This window comes from Gigantopelta aegis, chromosome 9, assembly GCF_016097555.1.
Source record: "Gigantopelta aegis isolate Gae_Host chromosome 9, Gae_host_genome, whole genome shotgun sequence".
NCBI classification, from domain to species: domain Eukaryota; kingdom Metazoa; phylum Mollusca; class Gastropoda; order Neomphalida; family Peltospiridae; genus Gigantopelta; species Gigantopelta aegis.
In genome coordinates this window covers 35,682,778-35,701,509 of record NC_054707.1, presented here as the reverse complement: position 1 = coordinate 35,701,509, position 18,732 = coordinate 35,682,778, and the positions used below count along the sequence as shown (strand labels likewise).

The 18,732-nt window shown below is 35.9% G+C and overlaps 1 protein-coding gene and 3 non-coding genes across 4 annotated transcripts; 1 reads left to right on the top strand and 3 right to left on the bottom strand.

Annotated features, from left to right (window-relative positions):
* The first annotated feature begins 3,466 nt into the window (after positions 1 to 3,466).
* On the top strand, positions 3,467 to 7,523 carry LOC121382283 (galaxin-like). The gene is made up of 3 exons (XM_041511854.1): positions 3,467 to 3,514; positions 5,278 to 5,377; positions 6,551 to 7,523. The coding sequence occupies exons 2-3, from the start codon at positions 5,296 to 5,298 to the stop codon at positions 6,949 to 6,951; spliced, it is 483 nt and encodes a 160-aa protein (XP_041367788.1). The 5' UTR covers positions 3,467 to 3,514; positions 5,278 to 5,295; the 3' UTR covers positions 6,952 to 7,523.
* Positions 7,524 to 10,997: 3,474 nt separating this feature from the next.
* Trnae-cuc lies at positions 10,998 to 11,069 on the bottom strand. Its single transcript has one exon. It is a non-coding gene; the product is annotated as a tRNA-Glu (tRNA).
* A 3,995-nt stretch (positions 11,070 to 15,064) lies between these two features.
* Positions 15,065 to 15,136, bottom strand: Trnae-cuc. The gene has a single exon. It is a non-coding gene; the product is annotated as a tRNA-Glu (tRNA).
* Positions 15,137 to 17,765: 2,629 nt separating this feature from the next.
* Trnae-cuc lies at positions 17,766 to 17,837 on the bottom strand. Its single transcript has one exon. It is a non-coding gene; the product is annotated as a tRNA-Glu (tRNA).
* Between the last annotated feature and the right edge of the window lie 895 nt (positions 17,838 to 18,732).

Genomic DNA, 18,732 nt, shown 5'->3' with positions numbered 1-18,732 from the left:
TAGACTTGTTTTTTTTAATATCCGAGGAACTATCATCTTGTATTGAAAAAAATAAATAGAATTTGTGGATATAAAACTGATCATAATGCTATAGAAATGTCTATAAAGATTTTTCAAAAGGAAAAAGGATTCTAGAAATGTAATAACTCATTGTTATACAATGAACAGTACGTGGAAAATGTAAAGTGTCTGATCTCTAGTGTAATTGAGCAGTACGCTGCTCTGCCATACGACTGAACCTATCTCCTAAATGCAGACCCCGAATCTATAAGTCTGATGACAAATGCTTCTGTTAGAAATTAGACGAATGACAATCCAGTTTAGTTCAAAACTTAAAAAAGAAAAAGGAGAGAAAAGAAAAGAATTAAAAAACCGTATTAATTTTTAAACCGAACTAGTTACTACGCCTTTGCAATGTACACAATCATGGATGAATGGTGAATAACTTGAGGAACACCTATTCATAGATAATAATTAAGTGTGAAGTGTCTGAGAGTTTGAAGAGAGACTGGCGCCACAAAATCATGTGACAGGCTTAAGATAGACGGTCTAGCTCAGACAACACCCGTGTCTGGCAATAATAGTTGGCCTGGTGTCGTCCCATTTGGTCGAATTCCCAATTGGTCGAAATGCTAATTGGTCGAAAAATAAGTACTCGTCTGTTGTATAATCACTACCTGATTACCTGTGTATGTAATGAACATGGCCTCTTCATGTTTATACAAGTTTTGATTGTAGACGGACAATGGTTTATTTACCAATGTACATAAACATATTTTCTCCGTGTTTCATAGTTTCTTCGTGGCCTCTTGTGAATAAAACTCTGTTTATACAAATTTTCATTAGAGACATTGATTATTTCGATATTTGTCATATTTGCATACTTTATGCGTTCAGCAATATCTATACCATCTATACGATAATAATCGGTTTCCAAATCATCTGGAACAGTTCATTATAATGACTGAGGTAACAACATGCATGTCAATAAGACTATTGAACCATATCTATTGTTGTTTTAGCAGTTCGACCAACTGGGAATTCGATCAAATGGGAGTAAGCCGTTGGCCTAAACGTGTTACTGACTGTTGAAACGTAATGTCAGGCGAATGTGCTGGAAATTGTACAAGGGTGGGGATCTAGACTATATTATAATATAATAACAGCAACGATATTTATATATATATATATATATATAATATATATATATATTATATATATAACCATATATATATATTATATATCATATATCTATATATATATATAGTTCAGTACAGTAGGTTTTATGACCACCAAAGATCTTGAAGGACGATTGCGGTCAAAAGTGAAATTTTAAAGTTGACGTTTTTTTTTATGTCGCTGGAAATATTACAAATGTATGATGAATGAAATGAAAAATATTGGAAATAATGTCCCACAGTGTTTAAATCGACCATCCTGGAATTGTAAAAATCGAGTCAGACTGTAAAAACCTTATAGGCGAGGAAGTGAATTTCTGTACGTTAGTTTCATTATACACTATTGCATAGGTCGTAGTTAATAATGCAGCTAGCGGTTCAGAAAATCGCAGCTAGTCATTTAGTCAAATTAATGTACACTTCCGTTTGTACACAGTGATATATACACAAACACATGCATATTACTGAAAAATCAAAACTTTATTAAGATGAACGATTATCCTCGAGCAAAGACGTGTTCATAGTATTTCTGTTTATAATATGTCAAACATGACATTTTTTGCACTGTTTAAAATTACTTTTATGAAAAATGACGTTTTCGCGTGATTTAAATTATTGTTTTGAAAAGGGCGTTCGCACGCATAACAATGAAAATATCACAAAATTCCGGGAACATATTTCCATTAGGTTGGTCGCCCTGCTAGTAGATAAAAATCCAGATGCAAAACAGTTTACAGAATGGCTAGAAGAAAAGAAAATACAAGAAGATCTGATTCGGAGTGAATATATGAAGAGACCAATTTTAAGGAGTAGAGCTAGATGGATGGAAGATGGAGAAAAAAATTCTAAATATATATTTTTTAATTTGGATAAAAGAAACAATGTAATAAACAAAACAATAACCAAACTCGTCACAAAAACGGGTAATATTATTAATGATCAAAAGCAATTACTACAGGCAGCTAGAGATTACTATTAAAAATTATATAAATCTCAAGAAGAGATGTTTTTAAAAATACGAATATCCCTAAAATAAATACAGAAACAGAATCAATAGGACATATAACACGAAACGAAATAATATTAGTATTTAAAAACAATATGAAAAATAATAAATCTTCGTGACCAGATCGATTCACTTCAGAATTTTAAAAGGGTTTTTTGAAAGACCTAGGCAATGTTTTAATTAAAAATATTGCAGAAAACACTAGATTATTATATGATTTGATGCACTACACTAGCGAAAATAATATTTCAGCACTCCTTTTATTAGTTGATTTTGAAAAAGTCTTTGATTCTGTTTCTTGGAGTTTTATTAAAAGAAAACACTCTCCTTTTTCTAATTTTGGAGAGGCTATCATAAAATGGGGTAATATATTGAATAAAGACTGTAAATTAACCACAATACAGAATGGTTATTTCTCACATTCCTTTTCTGTAGGGCGGGGTCGTGGACAGAGTGATCCGATAACACCATATCTCTTCATTTTATGCACTGAAATATTAGGAAAGCTAATTAGAAATGATAAGGAAATTAAGGGAATTTCAATAAAAGAATTTGAATATAAAATAATACACCATACAGACGACACAATTATTACACTTGATGGTTCAGAGGCTTCATTAAGGAGTACTCTAAACCTGATAGAACAGCTTTATAAATACTCCGGGCTAAAACCAAATATCGAAAAATCTAGTCATATGGATTGGAGCAAACGCACAGAATAGAATAAGGTTTTTGTCATGACATATTGATGGCACATAGTTTGGTTGATATATTGCATATAGTGTTTTTAAACACACGTTAAATTGGTCGCCTATGGGATTTTATTTGGTATAGTACAACCTACAGGCGCACACTCTCACATGCGTCGTTTGGAACGTAATAGCTGATCAAATGCTAAAGCTATCATATTATGTCGGGCAAGTAATTAAAGAATTTCAGCAAAAAAACCCACTCTCCCCTTTTTCTTTCCAATAATTCTATAGCTAAACTTTATTGTTTTGTTTTGATGTTTCAGACCAGGTTCCGGTTAATCTGTTTTTCAATTGACCCGAATCTTTATGCCAGTATCGCATCATGTTGTTATTGTTTAAGTCTTATTGACGAACAGCTGACTTACTACGATTATACTATAGTTACAACAACACGCGGAAACTCTGCTGGTAGTGATAATGACCAGATCTAATCGTAAGTATTGACTCATTCTTTTGGCTGTTAACTGAAATATAATATCTGCGTAACACGTACACCACTGTATATAAACCGTACATTCAATCAATGATCATTTAGTTATTTCATTCCTTTGAGAATCTGTCAAGCTTCTACTCACTGGGTAGGTTCAGTTATTATTATTTGTTGTTATGTTATATTATGTTATGTTATGTTATATTATGTCATGTTATGGGGTGGGCGTGTACAAAACGTAACATCCATGAAACCATTTCGAGATCTTAATTATACACTGCAATGGAAGTGAGAAACATACTATGTTCAAAACAATGTTGTTAGACCTCAAGTTTCGCATTTGTTTTTCCATTTTATATTAATGAGCTGTACGTTCTCTTGATAAACTTTTTTTGTTGCTTTATAAGATTTGCTTGCATTTATTAAACTAAGTCTATTACAAGTGGTTCTATGTTTTGCTTATGTGGATTTTGCTATGTGGTATTTACCGCGGAGGATTTTACATATATAGATTTCCTGTAGCAAAAGCTAATTTTTGTTTGAGATGGTAGCACGTTTTGCGTGTGTGTACGAGTTTGGCTAATCTAATTAAAATTAGCTCCACTATTACATGTAATAGTGGAGCTAATTTTAATTAGATTGGAGTTTGGCCTAATGTCTTTACCGCAGCATCAAGAAATACGTCTTTCAAAGCCTCGGTTGCTGCGTCAACGCGCGCTTGTATGTCGACAGAATCGTTGTTAAGGATTAAGACCATGTTTTCAAGTTTGTCTCGATTGATATTATTTTTGAATTCCATAGCTTTATCTCGTTCCCATTTTTGTATTCGATGGCATGTCATCTGAGGAAACCCGCAAAATTTTTGCCTAATGCAGCAAGGGATCTTTTATATGCACTTTCCTACAGACAGGGAAGCATATACCATGGACTTTGACCAGTTGTGGTGCACTAGATGGAATGAGATAAAACCTAATCAGTTTCTTAGGATCCACCGAGGTGGTTCGATCCTGCGACGTAAGCACCTCAGCCAACATTTTTCCATTAGTAGCAAGGCATCTTTTATATGCACCATCTCACAAACAGGACAGTACATACCAGTCGTGGCGCACTGGCTGGAACGGGAAATTATAGTCTAATGGGTTCACCGACTTGGATCGATCCCACACCGACCACGCATCAGGCAAGCACTTTACCGCTTGGTTATGTCCCGGCCCCGCAGTAGTACAGTAAGTCTCCATTCGTGCAGATGTATATGCGTTTTACTAGGGTGTCGGTAGCTAGGATTTTGTGGTGGCGGGGGAGGGGGGAGGCATGAATTCTTGGAACGAACGAGCATAGAAGGTGCAAGACACTAGGCACCACCCCCAGGAAATTTTGAAATCTAGAGGTTCTGAAATACCATATTGCAGTCATTTGAGGGCGGATACATACTTAAAAACGTCAATATCAATAACCAGTAAAACAAAAAGTTGCGCCCCCACCCCACCCCCCACCCCCGCTCGCTAGCTAGCTACGGCCCTGTTCATTCATTTAGTAGTACCGGTAGTTGTTGAACAGAGCCAATGATAAAGCGCTCGCTTGATGCGCGGTCGCTCTAGGATCAATCTCCGTCGACAAGCCCATTGGGCTATTTCTCGTTCCAGCCAGTGGTATTTCAAAGGCCGTGGTATGTGTTATCCTGTCTGTGGGGTGGTGCATATAAAAGATCCCTGCTACTAATGAAAAAATACAGCGGATTTCCTCTCTAAGACTATATGTTAAAATTACCAATGTTTGACATCCAATAACCGATGGTTAATAAATCAATGTGCTGTAGTGGTGTTATCAAGCAAAACAAACTTTAAACGTTTGTGTTAGAACAGTGGTATTAACAAAGCAATATTGAGTTTTCTTTTCTATTTTCATTCACAGATTGTGAAAACGAAGACGATGTCAGTTTTGAGTTTTGCGTTGTGTTTGTTCGTTGTCCTCTGCATGCAGACACAGGATACATCGGCGTGGTTTTCAGGAAGTAAGTGTTGTCATTATTGTCGATTCTGCCACTTTGTGAAATACAGGCGGCCAGTGGTGCGTGAATATAATTTACTGTAACAAGTACAACAAACTGTAAGAAAACGTATATTTTCCAATTAAAACGTATTTACAGCGTTAGGGCTTGAAGCGGTAACTTAATATACGTCATAGACAGCAATTGATTTGAGTGTTGTTAAAATCAATAGTAACAAGCATTCTGAGTGTACTTCTAACGCAATACATGTCCCCTACCGGGAACAACACATTTTCGTATCACCTAAATTCAAGGGCCATAACTGTGTGAAAAATTTGAAAATTGCCAGACTCAAACCTGATCTGTGATAGAACATGATAAAGCTATATACAATATTTCAATATCTTGAGGCATTGCAAAAAAAAAAGAAGAAGAAGAAGAAAGACCGGTAAACAAATTATCGTATCTTCTATGTTCAAGGGCCATAACTCTGTCAAATATGGGTAACTCGCCATGCAAGTCAAACTTGGTCTGTAACAGTACATGATAAAGCTATACATATAATTTCTCAATATCAATATATATATAATTACTCAATATCATCAAGTATTGTAAAAAAAAAAAAAACACCCGGAAAACTATATGTGGTATAGATGAACAGACAGATAGGCAGGCATACAGACACACAGAAGGACGGAGATGAAACACACAGTCCCCTCCGGTTAGACCGGACTAATAACTTGCATGGAACATTTCATTCGCGCATAATATCTGAAGAATAGGCTATTTATAGAAACTGTCGAACGAAGACTACCAGATCGTTACGAGACTCCAAGGAAGAGGTGCTCGCCCGAGGTGATGGCGTCGCAGGATCGAACCACCTCGATGGATCCGTTCAACTCATTGGGTTTTTCTCGTTCCAACCATTGCACCACAACTGGGCAAAGGCCGTGGTATGTGCTTTCCTATCTGTGGGAAAGTGCATATAAAAGTTCCCTTGTTGCATTAGTAAAAATGTAACAGGTTTCCTCTGATGACTACGAGTCATAGTTACAAATGTTTGAACATCCAATAGCCGATGATTAATTAATCAATGTGGTCTAGTGGTGTTGTTAAACAAAACAAATTTCTTCTTCCGATACGCGATTTTAATTCACATTTCAATGTAGTGATTACTGTATTTATATTTTATTGCAGGTGTCTGTGGTCACACGACATACAACCCGACGATTCGCATGTGCTGTTCAGGAAACGTAGTGTCCAAAAGCGGTTTAAGACCTTCATGTTGTGGACGCCAAAACTACGATGCCACATTCCGAATGTGCTGTGGAGGGAACGTGGTGTCCAAAAGCGGTTTAAGACCTTCATGTTGTGGACGCCAAAACTACGATGCCACATTCCGAATGTGCTGTGGAGGGAACGTGGTGTCCAAAAGCGGCTTAAGACCTTCATGTTGTGGACGCCAAAACTACGATGCCACATTCCGAATGTGCTGTGCAGGGAACATAGTGTCCAAAAGTGGAATGAGACCATCATGTTGTGGAAACCAACATTATGATGCCGCGTTCAGGCAGTGTTGCAATGGTCGTATTTGCTAAGATGACATGTTCTGAATAAATGTGTTGTATGGTGCTAAAAAAACACCTCTTGCTTTACCGGAGATATGATTATGTTAATACATATACAGGGTGATGAGTTAAGCTGTATCCTGAATGAACGCGAGCGACGCGAGCGATGCGAGCAAATAATAAATAAATGTAAAAAACATATAGATAAATAATGTCGCGTCGCACGCGTGCGGTTAGAATGCGGCAATTGAAATCAATGATTTTTAAAATAATCGCTCGCATCGCTCGCGTCGCTCGCGTCCAGTTAGGATACAGCTTTAAAGACAACAGACAACTTCACACGTCTGTTGATGATTTTTCAAAAATATATATTTGTTTTTAATTTATATTATTACAAAATCCAAGTAGGGGGCCGACAGGTAGTTTCAGTTTCATTTTCACACTGACAGATGACTGGCTGGAATTTTAATGGAAACGCTATGTATATTTTAAATATACGTTATATTCTCGAACAAAATTAATTATGCAAAGATTATTATGTGGGATCGATCAAAGGCATATTGTCACAGACCACCGACCTATTTAATGATCTAAAAAAAGTATTACCTGAACAAAAATAATTTGATTTGTCCCTAAATCTACTTTATTCAACCATCTTCAAAACAACCATACTCCATTTATTAATATTTTGTAAAATTAATTTTATTATGGCAATGGTCCATAATTCAAAAAATAAAATTGCCGAGAGGGTTGACAAGGATTTCACTCTATCATGGTTCAGTTAAGGTGATGCGATAGTTAGATTTGGTTTCCAACAATTAACGTAATTTTTATTTATTATCCATTTTTAGAGAAATAGGGTCCTTAAATCCGTGACAGTATACCTTTAATGTGCAGTTATTTATCACAAATAAATGGAAGACTAGCGACGTATGCCACTTACAACTTTGGGAATGTATTGTTAACAATTATGAAAGAACGAATCATAATGTTTAAACACATAAATGTTTGTGTAGTGGCATCATCATCAGTTTCGGGTCTTTAATGGCTAATAATAGTTTCAATTTGTTCACCCTGTAACAGTATAATTAAAATACAATATACCAATACATACATTATGCATATATAAATCTCAGGACACACAGTACATAATATTCTATCATTTAAATCATAGTATTTGACATGACATATAAAAGTAACTAATCTACAAACTGCATGCTCTCCCCTGTCAGTTTAATAGTTGCCACTCCAAAACTGTCTGCCGTGAAGTAATCACAGTCAAACACAAATACACATTTTATTTTTGCCAAAAAATATACATTTTATAGGCATACATACATATTTATATATAAAATAATATAATGTGCATATTGCGGGGAATGGTATGTAGCATCGGGTTACATTCTATAGTAAATGGGTAATACATGCATAGCAATAATATACAATATAATAGCATATGTCATGTATCAATGCTGTCTGTTCTATGCGTGGTAGCAGTGTTCAAATACTTACACAATTTAATTAGCTGTTTTGAATTGTCGCTGGACAGTAGTTGCGTTAATTTAAATGTTGATGGTTTATTATAATAAAAAGATTTAATATATTTATCTCTTATGTTACTGTAGAAAGGACACACTAGAACAAAGTGATGTTCGTCTTCTACTGCATTCATATTGCACAGACTACAGATTCTATTATTCCTGTCAATATTGTGGTATCTGCCCGTTTCTATAAAGAGATTATGGGAAGATAATCTATATTTACTCAAAATTGTTGCCACTCCAAAACTGTCTGCTGTGAAGTAATCACAGTCAAACAGCAAACTACTTGCGCGGATATATTTCCGGATTCAGGCAACCAAATGGGAAGATATAATAACTGTGATCTGTGGCCAGACTGAGCATCTTGAACAGCAGCATGATAAAAATAAGAAATTATTTTCATTCCCTAATATGTTGTGATGGGCGTTCAGCAACAATTACATAACTAATCATGGAAAATCGACATCCTTGCCTTACACCTCTAGTAACTGAATAGAAAGGAATTAAATTACTATTAATTTTAACACTACTTTTAATACACTGTGTACTGTCCCCAGTTGTGTTAATTTAGGTACCGTATGTAAATATATAATTTATAAAATTAAAATAAAATAAATAATGTATTGGCAAAATTGATTCAATATACTGAATGTACATGGAATGGTTACATGTATTTTTACGTATATGTTTAAAGAAAAGGTTAGACAAAGCTGGTACACGTTTTACATTCCAAAACATTCATAACCTTGATTCAGTGAAACAAGCTAGAATGGCCTTCACGTAGTCTCGTATCCTAATTTTTTGTTATGTAAATAGCCTTAGTTATTTATAGGAGAACGAAACTGCATTAAAACATACAGAGGTTTTTGTAAAATGGAAATAAGTCAACTTCGTGCATTTTAGATGATGAATTGTATATAAAACCTGTCGGGGTTTGGGTTTGTGTTCATGCAAATGTATAGAAAACAAGGATTGAATAGGAATGAATGTAACATTTGCAAAAAAAATAGGGTCTAAACAATTGAACAGGACTATAGTAAATATGATATTATATCTTTATTGCTGCTTGTGACTACGTAAAGTTTTATTAAATACATTTCTAGTTAAAGATTGTTTTGTTTAACGACACCACTAGAGCACATTGATTTATTAATCATCGGCTATTGGATCTCAAACATTTGGTAATTCAGTCTTACAGAGGAAACCCGCTACATTGTTCCATCCGTAGCAAGGGATCTTTTATATGCACCACCCCACAGACAGGATAGCCCATACCACGGCCTTTTATCTATCAGTCGTAATGTACTGGCTGGAACAAGAGATGGGCCCACTATCGGTGATCGATCCTAAACTGAACGCGCATCAAACGAAGGAGGGAACTGTTTTATTTAACGGCGCACTCAACACATTTTATTTACGGTTATATGGCGTCGGACATATGATTAAGGACCACACAGATATTGAGAGAGGAAACCCGCTGTCGCCACTTCATGGGCTACTCTTTTTGATTAGCAGCAAGGGATATTTTATATGCACCATCCCACAGACAGAATAGTACATACCACGGTCTTCGTTACACCAGTTGTGGAACACTGGCTGGAACGAGAAATAGCCCAATGGGTTGTTAGGTAGGGATGTCGGATTCCGATAATGCTTTATATAAATGTTGCTGAACCCCCATCACAACATATTAGGGGATATAAAGGCACTCCAGAAACTATAGTTCATCTCTTTTGGGAGTGTATTCCAGTCAAAACATTTTGGAATGCTTTGTCCAACTGATACACGAAAGAAAGAAATGTTTTATTTAACGACGCAAATTGGCAATGACTTTTATTTCATTTAATCTAGTCTGTTATGGATATATATATAAATTCAAAGTTTTGTTTTTTGTTTTACGACACCACTAGAGCACATTGATTTATTAATCATCGGCTATTTGATGTCAATAATTTTGGTAATTTTAACATGTAGTCTAACAGACAAAACCCGCTACATTTTTCCATTAGTAGCATGGGGTCCGAATGTTTGCCTCAAGTTCTGTTTATGTAGACTACATAATTTCTTTATGACGTCGTCAACCGGAAATTGTCGACTTTTCAATTAAATGTTGTTTCTTTCAGTCCCATCCAGTGTCCCAAGCCGTGGTAAGTGCACTGTTCTGTCTGGGGGAAGTGCATACAAAAGATCCAGTGTTGCTAATAAAATTTTATTATTATTTGCAATAGGAATTTATTCCCAACTTGAGGACGAAAATGTAGGGATGTTTTTTGTCTTGCTCTGTAAAAATCTGGCTTGTGTTCCCCTCCAGTAGAGGCCATGCCCCTCACTTGAGGTTCTGCCCCCTCCCCCCTCACTTGAGGTTCTCCCACCCACCCACCCCACCCCCAATACACACACATACACACACTCCTAATATCGTCTCCTGATATTAAAAAAAGACCAAAAAAATTGCGAAGCTTTACCAAGACAAAGGATATTTCGGACTTATTAGTTATCTGATGCGCGATGGGTACTAATAAAAGAAAAAGATATTTCCCAAGCGGGGAATCGAACCCCGGCCGTCGCGGTGAGAGCGCGAAATCCTAACCACTAGACCACTTGGGAACCATATACAACAGAAGAATTTCTTGTTACAAAGTTTGGGCCTTTTCACAATGTCTTCTTTATTCCATTGAATTGTATATGTAGATCGCTTTTCTATTTAATGTTTACTTTCTTTGTTTCCACATGTTAATTAAGGTATTTAATTTTCCTATTTTTGATTTCCAATTCATTCATTCACACAGTATTTTATTTGGTCTTTACTGCTTCCCCCACCCTACACTTGCTGTCCAGATTCGGGAATTTTCAGCCTGTCTCCTACAAAAGTGGGAGCCCGTATACCTATTATTGCGACAGGAATATTAAAATACAAATATTTCTGTGAAGGTTTTTTTTCATAGACAACGGATTTTGGATAAACCTTTCCGTTTTAAAGTTTTTTTCACCAGTAGGCCAACCAAGATACAAAATGTCTCAACAGACTGAGCATCTTGAAAAGTGATAGTATCATCAGCGTGTTAAAAACAAGTGATTTTTATCCCCTTTAAATTAATAATGTACGAGTAGATAGTCTTGGATTTTTTATTAAGTTATTTGTTCAGCAATAATTACATAAAGCATTAGGGTAATTGGATATCCCTGCCTAACACCTTTAGTAACTGGAAAGAAAAAGAGTTAAATGGCCATTAATTTTAATAATATGTGTAATATTATTATACAGTAGGCTACTTTAATCCAAGACAAAATAATTTACCAAGTGTATTTTAAAAACAAAACAAACAAAAAACAACGTTAGGGCCTACCGGTTATTTAAATTTATCAAATCAGTTATATCACGTTCAGACATATAGGCCTATCTCTCTACCAGGGACCCAACACGTTTGTTTGGGGGAAATAATCGATGAAATAACTAACTTTATATCATTTGCCAGAACTTTAGAAATAATTTTGTAAACATCATTTAAAACACTTAGTTTAAGTTGTATCTCCCTTTTGTTTAAAAAAAAAAAAAAAAAAAAAAAAAAAAAAAAAAAAAACCCAGAAAGACTGATCATTCCTTTTTTCGTACAACATGGAACATGATCTTCGTTTTCAATTGATATAACAACTTTAAATAGATATTCTAATTCAACACATTTGTAAGAACGAATCTGATTTGATCTCTACTAAACATTTCAGGTGGTAAAATCGTAATTATCTTTTTTAACTGAATTGATTCCTGTTTGTATGTGGGCCCAATGGGCTATTTTTCGCTCCAGCCAGTGCACCACGACTGGTATATCAAAGGCCGTAGTACGTGCTGTCCTGTCCGTGGGGTGATGTATATAAAACATCCCTTGCTGCTAATCGAAAAAGAGTAGCCCATGAAGTGGCGACAGTGGGTTTCCTCACTCAATATCTGTGTGGTCCTTAACCATATGTCCGACGCCATATAACCGTAAATAAAAATGTGTTGAGTGCGTCGTTAAATAAAACATTTCCTTCCTTTCTAGCATAATCACGTTTTAATGTACTTTGCAAATCTTTTTAATTTATCCCACGAAATAAAATGACTGATTAAAACAAAGAACATTAAGAACTGAATCAATAAAAAGTTTCATCAAAAGAAAGTTTCTTTCCCAAGCGCGAAATCTTAACCACTAGACCACTTGGGAACCTAACATAATACTAGAATTTCTAGCTATACTGTCTTACCCACTATAAGTTACTATAACACAATTAAAATAAACAATGACTTTTTCTACATTAACAACGCACGTTTTATTTTAATCCTCTTCAGTCTTGGTATTTCCTTCTGTTATGCAAAACGTTAGATGTCATTCTTTCCCTTTAAACTAACTGGATAATAATATATGCAAATTCATGTATTAAACTTACAATTCCGTTAAATAAACATATTTCCGTGACATTCCACCATAATCCATATGTCCGAATATCCGTCTAGTCCAAGTACATGTAACTATACGTACGGTACGTCATTTGTTTATGACGTATCATCCTGAAATAACAAATGTTAGACAAACTAGTCACATACGGTACATTATTTTCATCAATTAAAAATTTATATTTTGTTCCTAAGAGGGCAATCAAAATCCAGCCGTCGTGACGAAAGCGCGAAATTCTAACCGCTAGACCACTTAGAAACTTCTTATAGTTTTATAATTTATAGTTACTCTGACTGAAGCCCGTTTAACAATGACCTTTAACTAACTTAATAATACACCACGGGCGTAGGAAGGTGCCAAAAAGTGTGGGGTGGGGAGAGCGCGCGCACACACACACACATACACACACACTGTATATTTGTATATAAATACATGTATTTATATGTAAAAACAATCGCTGCTGCTAAAAGGTGCCCAGTGGCCCCCCCCCCCCCCCACCACCACACACACACACCACACACACCCGCTTCCTATACCAGTGTCACGTATCAGATTTATATTTCGTTCAATATACTCATAGCTACGTAACGTTTCACGGAATATTCGTCTCCAGGTAACCAGTACGTACGTCATTTCTTTATGACGTCGTCGACCTCAAAGCTTCAACTTTCAATAATTAATATTATTTTGCTTTTCATACAGCAAGGAAAATTGCCAAATTTTTTGGGTTTCCGGACAGGTATATAGAGGATACTCTTGTGATACCATAATTTATCAGCACAAGTTGATACAAGTACTTTTATCAACGAGTGCTGATAAATTATATCACAAGACACGGGGGGGGGGTATTCTTTTTATCATCCATTACAATTCGTTTCAATTGCGACAACTGTAAACAATGTCAGTAATATGGGTTGAATGTCACCATATTTGGCAGCGGTAGACTCGTTAACTAGCAGAACGACAGCGGCGTGACATCACTAATTATAGGTTTATCGCTGAAACATACACGGTGACGTAACAAAAGCAGCGATATCTCCTAGGAGAATATCGCAAATTATAATGCCAGCGATATCTCCTACATAAGCCTTTAATGGATGATAAATGTTTATACCACCATCCACTTTTACTTACCATAGTTTTAAATTAACAGAAATGCTTAAAAAGTTGCATAATAAGTTATAATCTACGACTAAAGAAGCTAACACATTGACAGGAAAGCATGCCATCGGCTCCCTTAGTTGATCGTAACCTTTCTTAAATCATCATTAATGAGTTATATATTTGAGGGCATAATACGTTATAATCTACGACTGAAGAAGCTGACACATTGACAGGAAAGCATGCCATCGGCTCCCTTAGTTGATCGTAACCTTTCTTAAATCACCATTAATGAGTTATATATTTGAGGGCATAATACGTTATAATCTACGACTGAAGAAGCTGACACATTGACAGGAAAGCATGCCATCGGCTCCCTTAGTTGATCGTAACCTTTCTTAAATCACCATCAATTAGTTATCTATTTGATGGTGGGGTTTATCTCGGTTAGGAGAGTGATCGCCTGAAGTGTTTGGATCGTAAGATCGGACCATATTGGCTGATTGAACTGAACTGAACTTTATTTACACTCCGGCCGTAGTCTAAGGCATATGAGGATATATATATATATATATATATATATATATATATATATATATATATATATATATATATATATATACAGCAGTCATTATAATTGTAACACGATGGTGGGTGTACATAAATGTACATAAATACAATAAATACATAAATAAATAAAAATACACAGAATATCAGCCAGAGGATTTAAAAGTATTCATAATTAGACTATAAAATATAGAAAGTTTTCTAAGGACAACAACTCTCTTTAGGTTTTCCCCATCCCATTCAATATCCCACGACTGGTCTTTTCAAGTCCCGTTGTATGTGCTGTTCTATCTGTGGAACGTACATGTATATAAAAGATCCCTTGCTGCTAATGGAAAATTTAGCGGGATTCCTCTGTAGACAACGTAAATATTAGATCAACCAAATATTTGACGTCAAGTAGCACTAATTAATTAATCAATGTGCTCAAGTGGTGTTGTAAAACAAAACAAGTACATATTTATCAGAGGAAAAAAAAAAAAAAAAAAAAAAAAAAAAACGCTTTTCCCAAGCGGGGAATCGAACCCCGGCCGTCGCGGTGAGAGCGCGAAATCCTAACCACTAGACCACTTGGGAACTTGCACTAAATGTGGAAATTCTAGTTACAATGTCTAAGCCGTTTCATAATGTCTTCTTCGTTGGGGAATTAGGACATTGTTTAATGTGCACATTCAGAGCAAGCTGTTGTAGCGCACGCCTGTCCTGGGCACAAGTACCGGCCTCAGCCGGTTCCTCCGTCCAGGACAGGAAAGGGTTGGGTGAGTGAAAGGGAGCACCAGCAGTCCAACCGTAGTCGGTGACTGGCGGGGGTTAGAAATATGACCCATCCCATGAGGGGTTTTTTTATGCACCTTTGCCTGCCTGGGGGCAACAGTGCTATTCTTAAAAGGACAACTGCTGTTGTCTAGCTCTTTCTCTCAGAAACACAGCCACTAAACCTGGCCGGAGTACACAAGATTTTACACAAAAAACCCCACACTACACCATAAAAAAAAGATCAACCAAATATTTGACGTTAAGTAGCACTAATTAATTAATCAATGTGCTCAAGTGGTGTCGTAAAACAAAACAAGTACATATTTATGAAAGAAAAAAAGAAGAAAATAAAACAAAACGGTTTTCCAAAGCGGGGAATCGAACCCCGGCCGTCGCGGTGAGAGCGCGAAATCTTTTCTCTTTTTTTCTTTCTTTTTTTCTTTTTATTAGTGAACCTCAATATTGCACATATACATAAAATTTACAAATATAAATAATAAAAGCATTCACACATATCCACACACATACTCTTACATAGAACCATTCACACATTTATCACACACACACACACACACACACACACACACACACACACACACACACACACACACACACACACACACATTCACTCAAACACACGCAAACATGAGGGATATTGATGTTATAATGTGAAATTTTAAAGAGAAATACTAAATATAAATATCAGTTTTTAAGTGGGTATTTAAAAACTAATTCATCATTATTTACATCAAGAAAAATATTATTTTTAATATATTTATTAATAAATACAGAAAATCTATTTTTAAAGCGATATTGTTTTAAAAGTATTAGGAAGTACTGACGCATATAATGCTTAAAAAACTTAGCAATATTAATATTTACCCCCCTTGATTCCGCTATTAAACGTCTCTTGAAAACTGACATTCTATATATTGAGAGCAAAGCATTGATGAATTTATTTGAGCATTTTTCTATTTTGAAATAACACCCAAAAAGCAATAATTTTTTTAACAATTCTAAAGAAAAAACATTATCTTTAAACATATAAATACATATTTCATGAAAAATAGAAATTAAATCATAAAGTTCATCACAATACAAAAATAAATGACACATATCTTGAAGTGGGGTTTTGTCTAAATGGGCTGTCGAATGAATGGGGTTCTGTCCAGTGGGGTTTTGTCCAGCGGGGTTATGTCCGGTTACCCTTAAATCAACATCAATTAGTTATATATTTGAGGGCATAATACGTTATAATCTACGACTGAAGAAGCTAACACATTGACAGGAAAGCATGCCATCGGCTCCCTTAGTTGATCGTAACCTTTCTTAAATCACCATCAATGAGTTATATATTTGAGGGCATAATACGTTATAATCTACGACTGAAGAAGCTGACACATTGACAGGAAAGCATGCCATCGGCTCCCTTAGTTGATCGTAACCTTTCTTAAATCACCATCAATGAGTTATATATTTGAGGGCATAATACGTTATAATCTACGACTGAAGAAGCTGACACATTGACAGGAAAGCATGCCATCGGCTCCCTTAGTTGATCGTAACCTTTCTTAAATCAACATCAATTAGTTATATATTTGAGGGCATAATACGTTATAATCTACGACTGAAGAAGCTAACACATTGACAGGAAAGCATGCCATCGGCTCCCTTAGTTGATCGTAACCTTTCTTAAATCAACATCAATTAGTTATATATTTGAGGGCATAATACGTTATAATCTACGATTGAAGAAGCTAACACATTGACAGGAAAGCATGCCATCGGCTCTCTGAGTTGATCGTAACTTTTCTTAAATCACTATCAATTAGTTATATATTTGATGGCGGGGTTTAGCTCGGTTAGGAGAGTGATCGCCTGAAGTGTTTGGATTGTAAGATCGGACAATCTTGTCTGAACTGAACTGAACTGAACTGAACTGAACCTCATTTACACTCAGGCAATAGTGTAAGGTATATGAGAATATACATGTATATACATACGGCAGTTAATATAATTGTAACAAGATGGTGGGTGTACATAATGTACATAAATACAATAAATACATAAATAAATAAAAATACACAGAATATCAGCCAGAGGATTTAAAAGTATTCATAATTAGACTATAAAATATAGACAGATTTCTAAGAACACAAGCTCTCTAGGTTTTTCCGGCCCCATCTAGTGTCCCACGACAGTCGGGCGGACTGGTCTTTTCAAGTCCCGTTATATGTGCTGTTTTGTCTGTGGAACGTACATGTATATAAAAGATGCCTTGCTGTTAATGGAAAATTTAGCGGGATTCCTCTGTAGACAACGTAAATATTAGATCAACCAAATATTTGACGTCAAGTAGCACTAATTAATTAATGTGCTCAAGTGGTGTCGTAAAACAAAACAAGTACATATTTATGAGAAAAAAAGAAAGAAAATAAAAAAAAAGCTTTTCCCAAGCGGGGAATCGAACCCCGGCCGTCGCGGTGAGAGCGCGAAATCCTAACCACTAGACCACTTGGGAACTTGCAATGAATGTGGAAATTCTAGTTACAATGTCTAAGCCGTTTCATAATGTCTTCTTCGTTCCACTTAGAAATATTGGGGAATTGGGAATTTGTTTAACGTGCACATTCAGAGCAAGCTGTTGTAGCGCACGCCTGTCCTGGGCACAAGTACCGGCCTCAGCCGGTTCCTCCGTCCAGGACAGGAAAGGGTTGGGGTGGGTGAAAGGGAGCACCAGCAGTTCAACCGTAGTCGGTGACTGGCGGGGGTTAGAAATATGACCCATGGGGGGGGGGGGGGGTATGCACCTTTGCCTGCCTGGGGGCAACATAGTGCTATTCTTAAAAGGACAACTCCTGTTGTCTAGCTCTTTCTCTCAGAAACACAGCCACTAAACCTGGCCGGAGTACACAAGATTTTACACCAAAAAAACCCCACAAAAAAAGGTTTTCAGTGTTATACATGTTGCAAACTACATGCTCTCCCCTGTCAACTTCTGTCTAATAGCTGCCACTCCAAAACTGTCTGCCATGAAGTAATCACAGTCAAACAGCAAACTACTTACGCGGATATTATATTTCCGGATTTAGTCAACCAAATGGGAAGATAACTGTGATCTGTGGCCAGACAGCATCTTTAACGGTAGCGTGTTAAAACAAGTTATTTTCATCCCCTAATATGTTGTGTTGGGCTTTCAGCAACATTTATATAAAGCATCATCGACATCGGACATCCTTGCCTAACACCTCTAGCAACTGGAAAGAAAGGAGTTCAGTTAAGACTAATTATAATACTGCCTTTAATATCGTTATATTCGATAATATAATCCTAAAAAGCTATTTTTGTTTTTTAATTAAAAATCCTTCCTCATTATTTAAATTTATGACATGTATCCCATTTTTGGTTTTAAAAAA

Coding starts and splice junctions, on each gene's coding strand:
- LOC121382283 (XM_041511854.1), top strand. CDS start 5,296: ATGTCAGTTTTGAGTTTTGCGTTGTGTTTGTTCGTTGTCCTCTGCATG. Junction 5,378..6,550: donor ATCGGCGTGGTTTTCAGGAA/GTAAGTGTTGTC, acceptor ATTTTATTGCAG/GTGTCTGTGGTCACACGACA.